General features: G+C 38.1%; 4 protein-coding genes across 5 annotated transcripts; all 4 read left to right on the top strand.

Moving 5' to 3' along the window:
- The first annotated feature begins 99 nt into the window (after nt 1-99).
- Nucleotides 100-2,901, top strand: LOC122341946 (CD209 antigen-like protein C). The gene is given in 8 exon segments (XM_043235662.1): nt 100-236; nt 569-652; nt 798-851; nt 931-1,011; nt 1,411-1,547; nt 2,140-2,258; nt 2,393-2,441; nt 2,443-2,901. Coding segments are annotated over 8 exon segments (684 nt in total). The 5' UTR covers nt 100-169; the 3' UTR covers nt 2,536-2,901.
- A 325-nt stretch (nt 2,902-3,226) lies between these two features.
- Nucleotides 3,227-9,706, top strand: LOC122341944 (all-trans-retinol 13,14-reductase-like). Of its 2 annotated transcripts, none has more exons than XM_043235661.1 (11): nt 3,227-3,387; nt 3,619-3,801; nt 4,076-4,302; nt 5,305-5,506; nt 5,603-5,800; nt 5,894-6,013; nt 6,130-6,268; nt 6,360-6,469; nt 7,487-7,653; nt 7,751-7,910; nt 8,072-9,706. In XM_043235661.1, exons 1-11 carry the CDS (start codon nt 3,228-3,230, stop codon nt 8,215-8,217), a joined length of 1,812 nt encoding a protein of 603 aa, XP_043091596.1. In that variant the 5' UTR covers nt 3,227; the 3' UTR covers nt 8,218-9,706. The 2 variants fall into 2 exon arrangements, with proteins under 2 accessions (XP_043091596.1, XP_043091595.1); XM_043235660.1 differs by having other exon boundaries at nt 4,076-4,317.
- An 827-nt stretch (nt 9,707-10,533) lies between these two features.
- On the top strand, nt 10,534-14,620 carry retsat.2 (retinol saturase, tandem duplicate 2). Its single transcript, XM_043235528.1, is given in 12 exon segments — nt 10,534-10,763; nt 10,906-11,088; nt 11,200-11,441; nt 11,866-12,067; nt 12,164-12,289; nt 12,292-12,360; nt 12,456-12,575; nt 12,686-12,824; nt 12,916-13,025; nt 13,152-13,318; nt 13,416-13,575; nt 13,834-14,620. Coding segments are annotated over 12 exon segments (1,824 nt in total). The 5' UTR covers nt 10,534-10,603; the 3' UTR covers nt 13,980-14,620.
- A 132-nt stretch (nt 14,621-14,752) lies between these two features.
- On the top strand, nt 14,753-18,575 carry cdk21 (cyclin-dependent kinase 21). Its single transcript, XM_043235529.1, has 7 exons — nt 14,753-15,779; nt 15,848-15,980; nt 16,427-16,594; nt 16,685-16,794; nt 17,397-17,447; nt 17,560-17,692; nt 17,796-18,575. The coding sequence occupies exons 1-7, from the start codon at nt 15,301-15,303 to the stop codon at nt 17,886-17,888; spliced, it is 1,167 nt and encodes a 388-aa protein (XP_043091464.1). The 5' UTR covers nt 14,753-15,300; the 3' UTR covers nt 17,889-18,575.
- The last annotated feature ends 143 nt before the right edge of the window (nt 18,576-18,718 follow it).

The raw sequence follows: 18,718 nt of genomic DNA, 5'->3' as shown, positions 1-18,718 counted from the left end.
TATGTTGAATAATATATCTTGAATAATAAGACGCTGACTGGAAATTTTTTGCAAATGCTGTCGATGTGGTTAAATGAAAACCTCAGAGTCGAGGTTTTTGTCAGACAAGACTAGAGCGCTTCAGTTCTCTCTTATCACTGCGAAATAACGGTCTCTCTTCAGACTAAAGATGGCTGAAAATGTTTATTCTAACTGTTTATCAGACCCTAAACCGACATCAGTGGATAAAGATGAAAGTAAGTGTGTTTCTTGCTCTTGCTAACTAACTGACTTATAAATATTGACTTAATATAATCTTTTTCAAAGATGCCCGCTGCATTAAAATATCGTAAGTTGTCAGTGTTTAATGTTTTGATATTTTTTCCTTCCTCCTGCATTTGTACTGCGTGTCAGTAACTCAGTTTTGACTAAAATGGTTTTCTTGTGCATTCTCCTGGCACATTTTGAAAGTGGATGAAAATAAATGGATAAAAAGTCAAATGAAATACAAAACTGCTGTGAATAAAATCTAAATTATTATATACATATTAAATAAATAGTGTAATAATGCTTATATTTACTAACACAGGGCACTGTTGTGAACGAATGCTGAAGAAATGCTCAGTTCTCCTCTTTCTGTCTCTGTTAGCAAATGGGGTATTGGTATACCTGTGTAAGTATTTATGATTTACTGATATGATAAGTGACCTACAATTTTGCATCATGACTTTCTATTTAAGTCTGTGTTTAAACAAGGTTTTACAAATGTTCCGATTTTTTTAGTGGGGTTTTATTTTTATTTTCAATGCACAATGCAGATACCACCAATTCAATTCTGTTTTGTGAACCAAGAAGACACTGCTTACATTCAGGTAGATAATAATTTCTCCTCATCCAAAACCGTCCAGGCACTTCACCTTGATAGTCTTACCCATTGGACTCTTTCCACAGGATTGCCTTTAGATGCTCAGCCAATCATGAAAATAAATTCCATGAACATTAAAAACCAAAGTCTACCAAACTACTGTTCAGGTACAGTAACATCATTTTCAATTCTTAAAGAGGAAAAAGCACCTCCATACAGTCTACTAAAAAATGCTAATAAAAAAATGGGATACAAACGTTTTTAATAAAAACCAAAGCATTTACAGCAGCAAAACAAAACAAATGTTTTGTGCACACGAAGGACCAGAGTCAGTAAAATAAAGTTTACTGTAAAGTAAAAAAAATGCGCAGAGCGGCAGGAGTATTACAAAATATACTTGCATTTCTATATTTAAGGTCAGAATTTGATTAGTGACACCGTTAATTAAATAAATCAGAAGCGCACAAGATTAAAAACATCTGATTTCAGCCTAACCACACACTGATATTTTTTTTCTCTTGAGCGCACTTCCTGTACATATTTCTAAAGCTACACCGTCTGTGCAGATTTACAAGAGAAGTGGATCAGAGCTCAGGGCAGATTCTATGTATTCTCTGTTGATCTCATGGACTGGAACAGCAGCAGACGACGCTGTCAGGATCTAGATGGAGATCTGGACATCATCAACAACGAAGAGGAGCAGGTACGGATCAGGACCATCTGATCTCAGGACATAAACGTACCTGGGCACGAAATATGTACCAATAAATGCAGTTTCCAAAAGCAATTCACACTAAAACCCTTAACAGCTTGTATTCCGTTTCACACAGATTTCGATTAATGAAGTGTAATTTTCGCACAGTTGCTATCAGTATATCATTTTATGACTTCAAAACAATATTAACATGCTGATTTCACCCAGATAGCTGACTTACGTTTGCTAGCTGGGTAGCAACGGTCCACGGATATTTGAATTCCGAACTATCGCGATATTTAACTAAAACGACATAGTAAAAACACAACAATACTTAACTATGTCAAGGTAATAAAAGTGCGAGTGTTCATGTATCAAACCTGTGTTTTATCGCCACTCAGTGGACATTTCTCTGTAGCGAAACTGTAGTCAGGTACATAAAAGCGGTGCTGTACAAAAAGTGCTTTTATTTTTAGGGGGCAGGTTGGATTAGTAGCAGTATGAAGATGGCAGGGATAAAGAGACATTCTTGTCTGCATGTTAAAATACTGGCTTCTGAATTTCACAGTATGAGACAAAAGCACTTATTTCTGTGTTGTAGGAATTTCTTTCCAAAAGAGTAAATGGTGTATCTGACTATCACTGGATTGGCCTGAGCGACAGCCAGACGGAGGGTGTGTGGCTTTGGGTGGACAACAGTCCCTTAAACAACAACCTCTTGTGAGCATCGCTTCTTCTTAAAACCACCTTTGCATGGATAGTGGCAAATTAAGCTTTTTCCAAAACAGCCGTTATTCCCCATTAATCTGTATTTGACCTCATATGTGTAACAGATAATTTAATTGTTATTTTAGATGGGATTCTCCTCCAGATGACTGGAAAGTTGAAAACCCTTTGCAAGGTTGAAGACTGCGTTATCTTAAAGGGAGAGAAATGGGGAGATGTCTCTTGCATGAGGAAAGAGAAGAGGATCTGTGAGATTCCGTGTTATAACTAAGTAGTAATAAATGTCTAAATTAGTAGTAATAAGATTACTTTTATCGCTTGTATTTAGATAGTTAGCTGTAAACTTTAACCTGTTGTCATTTCTTAAGCCCTTAAGAATAAAGGCATGTTTGCATGACCTTTCCTCCGCAATCATTGACACAGACGGACACTCGTCCAACAGTGGTGTGTTTAAAGGGGAAATGAAGACACTGCATTCTTACAGAGTTGTAATAGGCTGTTGTTATATTTTATGTTTGTAAATGAAGACATACATTTAGTCCCTGTTTATTGTTGCATTATTTTTTATTTTATAGACTATTTTACTTAATTCTTTTCCAAGATTGTTTTCTTAAAAAGTCAAAATGAAGATTTTTTTTTTTTGCATATGTGTCAAAAGGAATAATTCATAAGTTAAGCTTCAGACAATAACAATTGGAAATGTTGACACATTCTAAAGAAACCTGGAAGAATTTCACAATGCAACCCCCTCCCCACCCCCCAAAAAAACTAAAAAAAACCAAAAAGCAGGTAAATATTAGTAGTTGCAACATCTAACATAGCCTACTATGTTACCAAGTTTTATTAGTTCAAATAGCTCGGTATCGTAGGAGGAGGAGTCAACACTAAACGGTGGTGTGATGAAATGTTAACAGTGCGGCAGTACGCTGCTTGTCACCACGAGACAACACTTTGCTTCACAACATGTGGATCGCTATCATCGCAATTTCCTTGGCTTTAGTGGCCATTCTATTTAAATATGTGTTGGGAACTGCAAAAACTAACCCTTTTGCTATCGACACGCGCGAGCCGCTGAAGCCCATGGTGTTTGACGAGAAGCTGAAGAAAAAAGTCCTGAAAAAAGGTGAGATAAAAATATGACACTGTTGATGTTGCTATCTAGACGATGTGCGGTACGCTTTTGGCAATATTTAAAAAGAATGTACAGTAAACTTTATTGTACTGGCTATTGTCTTGCATCTTCTTCGTATGGACAAAACATGCACAGAATTTTAGTTTTGTTTTCCTGTTGTAAATGGTTTTGTTTTAAATTGAAACACTAATAGACTAACTCCTCACGTGTATCCACATCCAGGCTTTCTGGCCAGTAAGGTCCCTCAGGACTTGGACGCAGTAGTGGTCGGCAGTGGGATCGGTGGATTGGCAATTGCTGTTCTGTTGGCTAAAGTGGGTAAAAAGGTTCTGGTTCTGGAGCAGCATGACCGGGCTGGAGGATGCTGTCACACCTTCACAGAGCAAGGCTTTGAGTTTGATGTTGGTGAGAAAGACTTCTGTACTTCACAATGGATCAACCTGTTATAACAGTATTCATCTGCCTAAAATTCTATCATGTCTTGCTTCTGCAAAGATTAGCACATTTATTGAGTATTATTAAAACAATTAATGTGGCATATCACATGTAATCTTAATTAAATTGTGTGTTTGTCCAGTTTGAAAGTCAAAAATCTCTATATACACACTTCACATGCAGAGTAGCACACGTGAATTTCCTAATGGTCAGTTTGCGGTGATTTGTCTTTCCAATACTTCAGGCATACACTATATTGGAGAACTGATGGATGACAGCCCATTTCGCTGTATGGTTGACCAGTTGACCAATGGGCAGCTGCAGTGGGACCCGCTGGAGAACCCCTTTGATAAAGTGGTCCTGGGTCCACCAGAAAACCGCCGCATATACCCAATCTACAGTGGAAAAAAACGCTATGTTGATGAACTGAAGAAGTGTTTCCCAGGGGAGGAAAAGGCCATTGATGAATATGTGAGACTTTCCAAGGTGTGAAACATGCATTTGCTCAAAACAAGTAACATTGTGAAATATTGTTAGGAAATACCTGCTCCTTTTAATGTAATTTGAATTTTCACCAACCATCAATCCAGTCGTAGGGCTATTCACAGGTTTTTGTAAAAACTAATGATACACTACACAACTTTTGCCATAACTTTCCCCTTAATTTTCAGTTTGTTTACACTAGTTGCTGAATTCAGAGCCAGTCTGCAGAACTGAGTTGACAGATTTAATAGAAAATCACATAGTGTTTTCAGCCAATTTTAGCTAGCTGATCCTCAGTCGTTTAGTGCATGATGACTAGTTTTCCCCTGTGACTATTTTGGTAAGTGTATGATGCCTAAAATCTGTACAGATGTGAAAAGTCATGTGTTGTTTTCCAGTTTTAAGTAAACCTGACAGACAAGCTTGATCATTGTGGTCACATCTCATATAACACACTGTCCTCAATTTAAATGTACAAAAAGAAAAAGCAAGCTCCTAGAGATTGCTTTTTCATTTCTCTGACCTGCAACTCACATTTATTACTGCAAAATGTGTTATGTAGTGTTCAGAATATTCTAATATGCTGATTTAGCTCTCAAGAAACAATTTTCATCCTTATCAATGCTTCATCCTTTTTCCAGGATGAGAAAAAAACATTATTTATTTGAAATATAAAAATATTTTTGTAACATGACAAATGATTTTATTGACGCTTGATCAGTTTAAAGCTTCCTAATTGAATAAAAATCTAGGGTGTTTTCATGCCCTTAAGAATAAAGGCATGTTTGTATGACCTTTCCTCCACAATCATAAAAACTTACATAACCTTCATTAACTAGTTCTTTTGTTTAATGCGTTTATGAGTTAGAATGTCTAGACTTAGAAAATGGTTGGACCAGCACTTTTGCAGAACAAAAGCACATTAAAGAGCTTCACGGAGACACAGAGTAAAAGATAAAACATAACACTAATCTTTAACGCTTCTATCAGAAAGTGGCAAATGGCGTTTGGTTCATGGTCCTGCTGAAGCTCCTCCCGACTCCTCTCGCAAAGTTCCTGGTGCACACAGGCCTGGCCAGTCGTCTTTCTTCATTCTTCCGCTATGCTTCCCGCAGCCTGACGGATGTGGTGAGTGAGCTCACACAGAACAAAGACCTGAGAGCTGTGATGTCCTACATCTTTGGTACCTACGGTGAGATGATCCGGTTCTCTGACTTGACTGAAAATCTGTGGTTTCATATGTTTGTTCGATAACTCACGGCTACAGTTTTTGTGTTTGTATAAACAGGTAAAATGCCCAAAGATGCAAGCTTTTCCATGCACAGTTTGCTTTTGTGCCACTATTTAAATGGTGCCTGGTACCCAAAAGGTGGTGCTAGTGAGATCGCCTACCACATGATCCCCATCATTGAAAAGGCAGGGGGTGCAGTTCTGGTCAGAGCACCGGTCAACCGCATACTCCTCAATGACGCCAAAGAGGCTATTGGTAATTCCTCTCACTTCAGAAACTAAATCATAGAACTGATTTAATTTAAAGCCAGGATTTACTGACTGGGCTGTTTTGTTGGGGCTGGTGCAGGTGTGAGTGTCCTGAAGGGGCAGGAGGAGGTGCATGTTCACGCTCCCATCGTGATTTCAGATGCTGGAATCTTCAATACCTACGAACGTCTCCTGCCAAAAGATGTGCAGACTATGCCTGGTGAGAGAGAGCCTATGCTTATAAAGCGTTATATTCTTGTAGAGCAGCTTGATGTACTTTTATATAATTACAGCCAAAACCTCTTTGCACTGATGTTTTTTTTTTGTGATGTGCAGCGATTCAGAAACAGCTAAGTATGGTGCAGCATGGAGATGGTGGTCTCAGTATTTTCATTGGTGTAGAAGGGACAAAAGAAGAGTTGGGCCTAAAAGCAGACAATTATTTCATCTTCCCTGAGAACAATTTGGATGAGCTGTGAGTGTGAACATGTTTCCCCTAAATATAAAGTATTTCGAAACCCCTGGCCATCAGTTCTCATCTGTGTACATGTCTGCTGTTCTCACAGGATAGACGGTTACATGAAGGGGAAGAGAGAGGAATCTTCTAAAAAGGTCCCTATTATATTTGTGGCCTCACCTTCTGCCAAAGACTCAACCTGGCCAGAAAGAAGTCCAGGTAGAGAGAAAAGAAGATCAATCAATCAGTCATTTTTATTTATATAGCCTTTTTAACGACACAGGTTGCATCAAAGCACTGTACAGTATAAAGTAGAAGAATACAATGACAGGGATGTATAATGATGAGAGTGAACAATTTGTTATTAAATGCAGAGACGGTCTCTGTAATCAATTTGACGATAATCACTAGAAGTTAAGTGTCCCCAACAAAGCAAGCCAGAAACCAAAACCCCATCCATACAGAATGGAGGAAAAAAAACTTTGGGAGAAACCAGACTCAGTTGGGGCCAGTTCTCCTCTGACAGGACGCCCAGCACTTAACTTCCAGTTCAATTTTAAATGCAGCTGTGTCAGATAGTATAAATGACATAGTGTGTGTGTGTGTGCACATCAGGATCTGGTGAGTGTGCGCATCAGGATCTTTGCTGCAGAACTTCAACCATTTTAACATCCATTCCATGTGACAATATTAGATCTAGAGTATGATTTCTACAATGAGTAGGTCCAGAGACGTGTTGTCTAACCCCAACGGAGTTCAGAATGTCTAAGAAAGCTGATCCTAATGCTTCTTTTTCATTATCAACATGGATATTAAAATCGCCAACAATTAAGACTTTATCTGTACTAAGAAAATCAGCAAATTCTTTAATGAAATCTGTGCTGTGCCCTGGTGGCCTGTATACAGTAGCCAGTACAAACATGACAGGGGATTTATCACTAGCACATGATTCTATAGATAATGTGCTATAGATATGCAGCACCAAAACTTCAAATGAGTTATGCTTAAATCCTGCCCTCTGAAATGTACTAAGAATGTTGTTATAAATTGTAGCAACACCTCCCCCTTTACCTTTTAAACATGGCTCATTTTTATAGCAATAATTTTGGGGGGTAGACTCATCAAGATAAACCAGTGCATTCACAAGTGGACAAACCTGTAATTGTAGTCAAGAGTGTTTGAATGCAATGTGATTGAATGAGTTCTAATTAAAATCCAAATATTCTTCACCTCCAGGTAAATCCACTGTGACTGTCGTTAGCTTTGCTAACTATGCATGGTTTAAAGAGTGGAAAGATGACAAAGTGAAGAACAGAAGCGTAGATTACAAGGAGCTGAAGGAGGCGTTCATCAACAACATCTTAGAGGCAGTGACTGAGATCTATCCTAACATCAAGGACAGGGTATGAACTCTCTAAACGGGGACTAAACAGGGTCTTGCTCTCATCATGTACGATACACCCTTTTTGTTGTGTGTTTTCTTCGTCTCTGTGTCTGTAGATTGAATATGTGGATGCAGGCACCCCAATCACCAATCAGCATTACATCGCCGCTCCTGAAGGAGAGATCTATGGTATTGATCATGGCATTCCTCGCTTCAATGTTGAACTAAACGCTATCATCAGACCACAGACTCCTATTAAAAACCTCTTCCTCACAGGTGAGTTTGTTTGAGTTTGTCTTGATGTGTGCAGTCTATACTGTATTCATGCAATCCAAAAGTATATTTTGTGATGCTTTTAAGCTGTTTAAAATGAAGTGCACTCAAAAAAGGACATGAGATATTGGATTCATACTAACAAATCTGGACTTTGCTTACAGGTCAGGACATGATGTTGTGTGGTTTTATTGGAGCATTGTCAGGAGCGCTGATATGTGGTTCTGCCATCCTGAACCGCAATCTTTACGTGGATGCCTTAATGCATGTCATAAAAGTCAAGTACGGCAGGAAGAAGAAGAAAGAATAAGCATCACATAATCTTCACAATAATTGCCAGAGATATTAGATATGGCTAATATACATGTGTATTTTTTGAATGATTGACTGGGCTAAACTGCTTAAAGGCCTTAACTGTCATTTCAAAACTAGTTTTTGTTGCACTTAAAAGTAAACTGTAAAACAAAGCACTTAATCAAGGGTTTTACAAAAACAGTATTGCTGTAATCATCTTAGTTCTCTCACAGTAAACTGAGCATGCATTCAAATCTTAGTTGCATTTAGATTTGATTAAATATTGAGTACAAAGGTTTTACGTGCAATTTAAATATTTTAGATGCTATGTGATGATGGCATGTAAACATATATCTGGGTTTTGCTGCCTTTTTCAGTTGTGATATTTGTTTAAACCTGCTCATCAATGTGCTGAATGATATCCAAACTTTGTACGTTCCTGCTGCTGCATAGACTTGCTACTGCCAATGCAACGTGAGCATGTAACCATCATGAACCGTCTTGATTCAACATTAACATTGTAGTGCTACCTATACAATACAGTCACTCAACAGCAATGCTCTCTCTTAGATTTTGCTAATGTAACTGTGCTGTTTCCCATCGCTAGTTTAAGTAGTGGTGGGTGGTAATAGACAAGAAATATACAGTTTTATATATTGTTATTCTGTTAAGATTTCTTTTTTCAAAACAAGTTACCAAAGAGGGTTCAGTGTGATTAAAAAAAACAAAAAACAAACAAACAAATAAAACATCATGTGAATACATTTCTAATGTTACAAAATATTTAAACCTTTAACTAAAAAAGCATTTATTTGAAATATATGTTTTTTTTGGTAACATTAGAAATGTCTTTATTGTCATTTGAACAATTTAGATCGTCATTGTTGAATAAAAAGTGAAGTATTTTAATGCTCTTAGGAATAAAGGCATGTTTGCATGACCTTTCCCCTGCAATCATAGACACAGGATACTCGTCCAACAGTGGTGTGATTAAAGGGGAAATGAGGACATCGCCCACATGCACATAAACCTGATGTCAACTTTGTCAACTAGTTCTGTTGTTTTAATGCTTTTATGATTGCATGTTATTAGATTAATCTAGACTTACAAAACTGGTTTAAAATACAAATCCACAGTTGCAGAGCAAAAGCACACTAAAGAACTTCATGGAGACACAGAGTAAAACACAAAATGTAATCTTCACTATTACTGCTCCTGCCAGAAAATTGGGAATAGCATATGGTTCATGTTCCTGCTGCACAAGAGCCTGGTCATTTTTCTCTAAACAGGGTCTCTGTCTCTAAATCACATTTATTTCCTGCTCTCATCTTGTATTATTCACCTTTGTTGTGTTTTTTTTTCCTGCAGTCTGCTTGTATAATCTGAATAAATGTTCATTTTAACTTTGATTAGACTTTTATTCAGCAAGGATGTATTAAATTGATCAAAAATTACAGTGAAGAATGTATGATGTTACACAAGATTTCCATTTCAAATAAATGCTGAAACATGCTTCAAACTTGAAATCTGTTGTCATTTCCTGTGAAGTTGTAATAGGCTATCTTTAGTAGTCATATATCATGTCCTACTGCATATGTTGCAAATGAAGCTATAAATATACAACTTGTATAAAACAAGGCTGGGCATGTTTTGCTAGCCTACCTAATTTACTTGTTTGGTGGCAATTAAATGATTTAAAAATGGTCCATGCAAATTATCAGCAAACTACTGATAGAGCATGGTTTATGATTATTGCTGCATTTTTTTTGTCTGATTTGTTGCAGTTTACTGAAGACTAACGCGCATTCCGTTATTTTACACGGAACGATGAAATAGTTACATTTTTATATTCGTAATATATAATATTAAAAGTACTTTTTTAAATTGTTTTTCATTATTATTTACACAGATGTATATAAATAAACACTGCACAAGATGTAAACAGTTATACACTAGAGGGGGATGTATACTAATACAGATTTTTATTTTTATCTGCTATTCTCTAAAATACCTAACAATACATATTTCCAAAACAAAACAAAATGTCTATCGATGTGTTGTACAATAAAATAGCAGACGTTTCTCCAGAATTGTTTTACAAAAGGGCAATGCCAAAACAAATGTACCACCGTTTCATGTTTAAATAACCTAGAGACTTATAAACTTATAAACGTTGGTATATTCCCCTGGTGTTACATATTATACATAATATGTATTAAACGTACATTAAAACTGCCCTCCTCTCCCAAGCAACACGTCATTTAAAACCAAACCTTGTGATTGGTCCGCATCGTCTCGGGGGGAGGAGTCAACACTGAACACCTTTTATATTGGACAGTGGTGTGAGGAAGTGTTGTTGATAACAGTTTTTGTTAGCAAATGACAACATTTTGCTTGACAACATGTGGTTTGCTGTCGTCGTAATTTCCTTGGCTTTAGTGGCCATTCTGTTTAAATATGTTTTGGGAACTCCTGGACCGAACCCTTTTGCTATCGACACGCGCGAGCCGCTGAAGCCCATGGTGCTTGACAGAAAGCTGAAGAATAAAGTCCTGAAACAAGGTCGGTTAAAAATATGACTCTGCACGTTACTGTTGACACTGACCAAGTTTTTATGTTTAACCTAATTGTAAGTTAAAATATTAACTTATTACTGTAAACTAGCTTTTGACCATGTGCATATTTTATTTGTATCCACTTCCAGGCTTTCTGGCCAGTAAGGTCCCTCAGGACTTGGACGCAGTAGTGGTCGGCAGTGGGATCGGTGGATTGGCAATTGCTGTTCTGTTGGCTAAAGTGGGTAAAAAGGTTCTGGTTCTGGAGCAGCATGACCGGGCTGGAGGATGCTGTCACACCTTCACAGAGCAAGGCTTTGAGTTTGATGTTGGTGAGAAAGACTTCTGTAATCAACATGATAACAGTATTTATCAACCATAAACCCCTATCGTGTCTTTCTAGATCAGTTTTTGGTGATCTGAATGTCTTTCCACTAAATTAGGCATACACTATATTGGGGAACTACTGGATCACAAGCCATTTCGCTGTGTGGTTGACCAGTTGACCAATGGGCAGCTGCAGTGGGACCCGCTGGAGAACCCCTTTGACAAAGTGGTCCTGGGTCCACCAGAAAACCGCCGCATATACCCAATCTACAGTGGAAAAAAACGCTATGTTGATGAACTGAAGAAGTGTTTCCCAGGGGAGGAAAAGGCCATTGATGAATATGTAAGACTTTCCAAGGTGAGAACAAGGACAGTGTTTAGTAAGTTAAGGAGTTGTCTGTCAGGGGTCACTGCACATGCTGTTTATATGGGCCATATATTGTATATGTTTTAACTTTTTTCTTATGCTCACCAAGGCTGCATGTATTTGATCCAAAATACAGGAGTAACAGGAATTTGTAGTTAGTTAGTTTACTGGTAAAAGTATTAATTTCTAGTTTTAGTCATTCAGTATGAATGTGCTTAGGAGTTCAAAGTTGAAATCTCTTTATAACTGTATGTAGCTGTTTGCATGACCTTTCCCCTACAATCATATCTACAGACAGGCACTCATCCAAGACTGTTGTGACTCCCTGAAGGAATGAGGCTTGCACATGAGCTTGCGTCATCTCTTAAACCTGTAAAACACATAACATAACACTGATTTTTCATGCTCTTGTCAGAAAGTGGCAAATGGCGTTTGGTTCATGGTCCTGCTGAAGCTCCTCCCGACTCCTCTCGCAAAGTTCCTGGTGCACACAGGCCTGGCCAGTCGTCTTTCTTCATTCTTCGGATATGCTTCCCGCAGCCTGACGGATGTGGTGAGTGAGCTCACACAGAACAAAGACCTGAGAGCTGTGATGTCCTACATCTTTGGTACCTACGGTGAGATGATCCGGTTCTCTGACTTGACTGAAAATCTGTGGTTTCATATGTTTGTTCGATAACTCACGGCTACAGTTTTTGTGTTTGTATAAACAGGTAAAATGCCCAAAGATGCAAGCTTTTCCATGCACAGTTTGCTTTTGTGCCACTATTTAAATGGTGCCTGGTACCCAAAAGGTGGTGCTAGTGAGATCGCCTACCACATGATCCCCATCATTGAAAAGGCAGGGGTGCAGTTCTGGTCAGAGCACCGGTCAACCGCATACTCCTCAATGACGCCAAAGAGGCTATTGGTAACTCTTCTCTCACTTCAGAAACTAAATAATAGAACTGATTTAATTTAAAGCCAGGATTTACTGACTGGGCTGTTTTGTTGGGGCTGGTGCAGGTGTGAGTGTCCTGAAGGGGCAGGAGGAGGTGCATGTTCACGCTCCCATCGTGATTTCAGATGCTGGAATCTTCAATACCTACGAACGTCTCCTGCCAAAAGATGTGCAGACTATGCCTGGTGAGAGAGCCTATGCTTATAAAGCGTTATATTCTTGTAGAGCAGCTTGATGTACTTTATATAATTATAGTCAAAACCTCTTTGCACTGATGTTTTTTTGTGATGTGCAGCGATTCAGAAACAGCTAAGTATGGTGCAGCATGGAGATGGTGGTCTCAGTATTTTCATTGGTGTGGATGGGACAAAAGAAGAGTTGGGCCTGAAAGCAGACAACTATTTCATCTTCCCTGAGAACAATTTCGATGAGCTGTGAGTGTGAACCTGTTTCCCCTAAATATAAAGCTTTTCGAAACCCCTGGCCATCAGTTCTCATCTGTGTACATGTCTGCTGTTTTCACAGGATAGACGGTTACATGAAGGGGAAGAGAGAGGAATCTTCTAAAAAGGTCCCTTTAATTTTTGTGGCCTCACCTTCTGCCAAAGACTCAACCTGGCCAGAAAGAAGTCCAGGTAGAAAAAAAAGAAGATAAACCAGTGCATTCACAAGTGGACAAACCTGTAATTGTAGTCAAGAGTGTTTGAATGCAATGTGACTGAATGAGTTCTAATTAAAATCCAAATATTCTTCACCTCCAGGTAAATCCACTGTGACTGTCGTTAGCTTTGCTAACTATGCATGGTTTAAAGAGTGGAAAGATGACAAAGTGAAGAACAGAAGCGTAGATTACAAGGAGCTGAAGGAGGCGTTCATCAACAACATCTTAGAGGCAGTGACTGAGATCTATCCTAACATCAAGGACAGGGTATGAACTCTCTAAACGGGGACTAAACAGGGTCTTGCTCTCATCATGTACGATACACCCTTTTTGTTGTGTGTTTTCTTCGTCTCTGTGTCTGTAGATTGAATATGTGGATGCAGGCACCCCAATCACCAATCAGCATTACATCGCCGCTCCTGAAGGAGAGATCTATGGTATTGATCATGGCATTCCTCGCTTCAATGTTGAACTAAACGCTATCATCAGACCACAGACTCCTATTAAAAACCTCTTCCTCACGGGTGAGTTTGTCTTATATATATATATATATATATATATATATATATATATATATATATATATATATATATATATATATATATATATATATATATATATATATATATATATATATATATTCATTCAAAAGTAGGTTTTTGAGAGAAATACAATGCCTTTGTTTTTGTTTTAGTTGATGGTACCTAATGTTTATATTGAAGAAAGGACAACATGCTCTGTTTTTTCCCCTTTCTCTTTCAAATTCTGGACTTTGTTTACAGGTCAGGATGTAATGTTGTGTGGCTTTGCTGGTGCGCTGACAGGAGCGCTGACGTGTGGTTCTGTTATCTTGAACCGTAACCTTCACCTGGATGCCATTGGTCTTGCCAAGAGAGTCAAGAATGGCAACAACAAGAAGAAAGAATAAGTATCAAGTAACATGTTCTTAATCATTCCCAGTGATACCAGATGTGGCTCTGGAGAAGAACACATGTAGGATACGTGTGATTTAATAAGCACTGCCTAACAATAATGCACCAGTGCATTTGTACCTAATCATTTTAAAGCTCGTTGATTAGTAAAGTGCTTACCAAGTGCCTTACTTGTCTAAATCTCAACTATACAGAAATTCCAATTCTAGATTTTAATGCACTTTAAAGGGAAATGAATCCGAATCAGTTTATTTAATTGTTTAAATATTTTTTATTTTAGGCTGTAAAATAATGCAGAGTTTTCCCATTATCCTTCTTTCTGAACAGTTTATTGTGTAAAAAGCACAAGATGTGCTTAGCACTGTGAGTGTTTCATAACTATGAACTAAAATCTTATTTGCCCTTAGATTTGATTTAATTACTATGGATATAGGCCTGAAGGTCTGTATAAAGGGTTTACAAGAATCTTTTTCAAATTATGTATTTGAGATGCTGATGCTGTCATCTGCACAGTTATAAGTGTGTTTATTCTGTCTTTTTAAGTTGCAGTGAGATTGCAATCTGCCTATAAATGTGCTTATTAATATACAAGGCATGCTTGTGCATAATGAATAAATATGTTCATTTCAACAACAAATCACTGTGTGGTATGTGTCAGCTTTTACATCAAGGGGGCAGTGTTGGAAAAAAAAGTAAAGTCTCAAAATGGCAGATCCTATATTTAATGTCGTTATTCTTATCTACCCCGTTGAAAAAAAAATAATAACAACAAAAAAAACATACCCGACCTGAACTAAATTATTAAAAATATTATTTTGTATATATAAGTTTTTTGTAATATAAGTATTTAGCATTTTTTTAAAAATGTCATGAGATGGGGGATATCCAGAAAAAAATCCTGAGCTGTTCATTGGTTGGTTTTTGTAGTTGCAAATCTCGCCCCCGTGCATGTAGTGAGGTTTTATTAAAATCATGGCGAACAACGTTTATTGATCCGTCTCATTGATCCAAATTAATAGCCAATAGTTTTCCTCCTCGCGGTTTTGGATGACACTGGCAGAAAAGGTAAGTTAATTTACTTAAAACTGTATATCTTCGAAAGAGCGTAGCAATGAACACGTTTCACAGCGTGCACGCTCACCGCGTTATCAATTAAGGGAAAGTGTCTAGAAACACCATTTTTAATGCCAAATGTGCATCTTTGTGTTTTGCATAAATCTCGTGGCATCTGAAGTTGGTCCTCTTTAAGTGGAAAAATCAAATACACAGGTTCAGTTCAACGAATCACTAATCATTTTAATCTTTTAAAGACTATTAATGCAAACTTCAATTAATCATAAACCAATCTTGTGTCGACGGGATGTCCACTTTTTTTTTAATAGCACGCATGCATTAATGAATATTTGTTATGTTTATGCAATAATGCTTATTTTGTTTCATGTAACAGTTATACGGTCTAAGGTAGAGTTGAAGGTTGCCCGATTTTCTAAATCCTTTTATCAGGCACCCAATGCCTTTCGTCTCTTGCAGTGGCACGCTCCGACAGACCGATCTGATCTAAACATGGATGACAGCTGCTGTTGGGAGAGCTCAGATTATGAAATCTTGGCAGAAGTCGGCCAGGGCGCCTACGGAAAAGTGTACAAAGCCCGAGAGAGGCGCGGGAAGCAGCGCTTCATAGCGGTCAAGAGGCTCAACATCCCCGAGGAGCCGGAGTCTGGCATCCCTCAGTTCGTGATACGAGAAGTGGCTCTTCTGCGAAAATTAGAGCACTTCAACCACCCCAACATAGTCAAGTGGGTATGGAAACCGCTTTTGGAAAGCATAATGCATTTTCAGCATTATTATGACATTTCTCTGTTAGGTTGCTGAATGTGTCAGCTGGATGGCAGAACGAGAAGTTTGACCTGACGTTGGTGTTTGAGTACATCGATCAGGATCTGACCACATTCCTCAGCAAAGCATCGGAAAAAGGCCTAGCCAGGGACAAGATCAAGGTTTTAACTCTGCTTTCATTTCATTTAGTCATTCTATATAGTCCCTGAACCACCAAACTTTTTTAAACAGTTGTAATTTTTCTACTGTAAATATATCAAAACTTCACTTTTGATTAGCAAGATGCGATGCATTTTTTTTCACCCTTAGTTTCCAGATTTTCAAATAGTTGTGTCTCAGCAAATATTGCCCTATCCTAAAAAAACATTTTAAGATGATACACAAATCTAAAATTAAAAAAAAGACACTCCCCTAAACGTGGTTTGAGATCACGTATCTGAAAGTCTTTGCTACAAAAAGTCATTGCACACTGCTACCATGAAAGCCCATTAAAGAAGATACAGTTCTTTAAATGTACATACACCTTTAGTGACAGCATGCCCCCAATATAGCGATACATTAAAGACTAGAGCATAGATTCACGTGTTTGACCTTTCTCTTGCTATAGGATGTGATGCGTCAGTTGCTCTGCGGACTTGACTTCCTCCACACTAACACCGTCATTCATCGGGACCTGAAGCCAGACAATGTGCTTGTGAGCACTCGAGGGGAGGTCAAGATTGCAGACTTCGGTTTAGCCAGGATGTATACGTACCACATCGCCCTCACCCCATGTGTACGGAGCTCGGACTGACGTTCACAGGAGTAAGTGAGGCGCTAGTGAGCCTGTATTGTATGAGTGAGTTTTGTATTTCCGCGTGTGTAGGTCGTGACCCTGTGGTACAGGGCTCCAGAGGTCCTGCTGAAGTCCAGTTACATGTCTTCGGTGGATATGTGGAGTGCTGGGTGCATCTTTGCAGAGCTCTTTCTGTTAAGGTGAGAGCATTTTATACAATGTTCAGCAAGACGCAACTTAACGTACACCACCGTTTTCCACATTTTTTTTAAGAAAAGGTCAACATATTATATATGCATTATTTTATTAAGCAAAGACTAATTAAAGGAGTGACATATACTGTTAAAAATATATTTCTATTTCAAATAATTGCTGTTCTTTTGAACCTCTAGTCTTCAAAGGATCCTGAAAGATTCCACAAAAATATCAAGCGGCAATTCTGCTTTCAGCATTGAAAGTAATACTACTAATAATAAATGTTTCCTAAGTTGCAAATCGGCATAGTAGGATTATTTCTGAATGATCATGTGACACTGAAGACTGGAGTAATGATGCTGAAAATGCAGCTTTAACATCACAGGATTAAATTATATTTAAAAAGATTTGTAAATAATAACATGGCTGCTTTTACTGTATTTTGAAAAACCCCAAACATTTGAACAGTGGTCGCATTTGTCTACAAAGCAAGAAAAAAGTAAACGAAAACATATTTCTTTTGCCTTGTGTAGTTGTTTATGGTTTTGAAAAGGCATGCAACCTTTTGCCTTTGGCTTAATTTAAAACTCTCTCACCTTTTCTGCAGGCCTTTGTTTTGTGGATTCACAGAGATCCAGCAGCTGCAAAAGATCTTTGAGTGAGTCGAAATACTTCTGCATTTCTTAATCCCAGTTAATATTATTGCAAACCACATCTACGCCATTTTTATGGTCATTTGTGGTCTTGCGTGTTCGCTCTCTCTCTCTCAGGGTCATTGGATTGCCGGCTGAGGAGGACTGGCCCATTGAAAGCCCTGTCTGCTACAGCACTACATGGGCTGAGAAAAAGCCTACAAAACAACTGCTGCCCAGTCTCACCCATGAGGAGAATGACCTGCTGTCTGTAAGTGGTGTTTATTCCTGTGTGAGAGAGATTTTAGTGACCGGTACGCAAAATACATATATACAAATAACCTTTCTTGTTTAAAACTTCTCTTTCCTTACAGCAATTTTTGACCTTCAATCCAGCTCATCGCATTTCTGCCTGTAGAGCTTTAGCGCATCCTGTCCTGGCAGATTGCCACCGTGAAGATGAATGACAGATGAGCGAAGAGGGCGGAGTCAAATGATTAGACAGGCTCCTCCCAGCCAATCAGCGGCGCACAAAAAATTATTCTGTTAAATTGATTTTGTTGTTGTTTTTATAATGGAGTAAAGTGCAGCACCTTCATCTGTAGATCACGGTTTTGTCTAATGAAAACAAGGTACAAACATCTTTGGTGGAAATATGTACAATTTTACTGGTATTGTTAAAAAGAAACTTAAAAAAACTTCAGATGTTTTTGGAGCTCTCTCTCCTTAATTCATGGGTTTAAAATGACGAGCAGGAATGAGAATTTGTCTTTTTCATGTATGACAGCTCTCTAATAATGACATTTTGTGTATGTTGCAGCACAGTTGGTTGTCTAACGGGTAAGTTTGATGTTTCCAGTTAGCTTCAGTGTGCTAACTTAGAGTTGTTCTCAAAAGTTAACTTATAGCAAAAGTTTTTGCGCCTTGTTTTGTGTTTGTTTTGGCATCACTTGGAAGTGTTTGCTTTTATTAGTAAATTGTTTGAAGTTTGTATGTTTTCTGTTCCTGACACATTTTCGGTAAAAAGCAGAGCTAACAGTGCATGTTTGGAGTTAAATGGGCCGAGATTAAGTAGTTACGACATTTTGTAATTTAATGCGCATTTTGTCTATTTTCTTTATACTGACACTTCAGTAATAAAATTAGAATTTCAATATTGTTTGCCACCTTTCTTCTTAATCACCTGACAGTTTCCATTTGATTAACCTAATGCAATTAGTAAAGAGCTAAGATAACCACAAAGCGTCCTGCTTATATATGGAAGTTATAGAAGTTGGCCACTGGGAGGCAGATATGT

This window comes from Puntigrus tetrazona, chromosome 3, assembly GCF_018831695.1.
Source record: "Puntigrus tetrazona isolate hp1 chromosome 3, ASM1883169v1, whole genome shotgun sequence".
NCBI lineage: Eukaryota > Metazoa > Chordata > Actinopteri > Cypriniformes > Cyprinidae > Puntigrus > Puntigrus tetrazona.
This window is presented reverse-complemented; position numbering and strand designations above follow the sequence as displayed.

What these genes read in the sequence shown, in the direction of transcription:
- cdk21 (XM_043235529.1), top strand. Translation starts at nt 15,301, where the DNA reads ATGCAAACTTCAATTAATCATAAACCAATCTTGTGTCGACGGGATGTC. An exon ending in ACATCGCCCTCACCCCATGT is followed by an intron (nt 16,595 to 16,684) that starts GTACGGAGCTCG and finishes CCGCGTGTGTAG; the next exon opens with GTCGTGACCCTGTGGTACAG. An exon ending in AGGAGAATGACCTGCTGTCT is followed by an intron (nt 17,693 to 17,795) that starts GTAAGTGGTGTT and finishes CTTTCCTTACAG; the next exon opens with CAATTTTTGACCTTCAATCC.
- LOC122341944 (XM_043235660.1), top strand. Translation starts at nt 3,228, where the DNA reads ATGTGGATCGCTATCATCGCAATTTCCTTGGCTTTAGTGGCCATTCTA. An exon ending in GAAAAAAGTCCTGAAAAAAG is followed by an intron (nt 3,388 to 3,618) that starts GTGAGATAAAAA and finishes ATCCACATCCAG; the next exon opens with GCTTTCTGGCCAGTAAGGTC. An exon ending in AGGCTTTGAGTTTGATGTTG is followed by an intron (nt 3,802 to 4,075) that starts GTGAGAAAGACT and finishes CCAATACTTCAG; the next exon opens with GCATACACTATATTGGAGAA.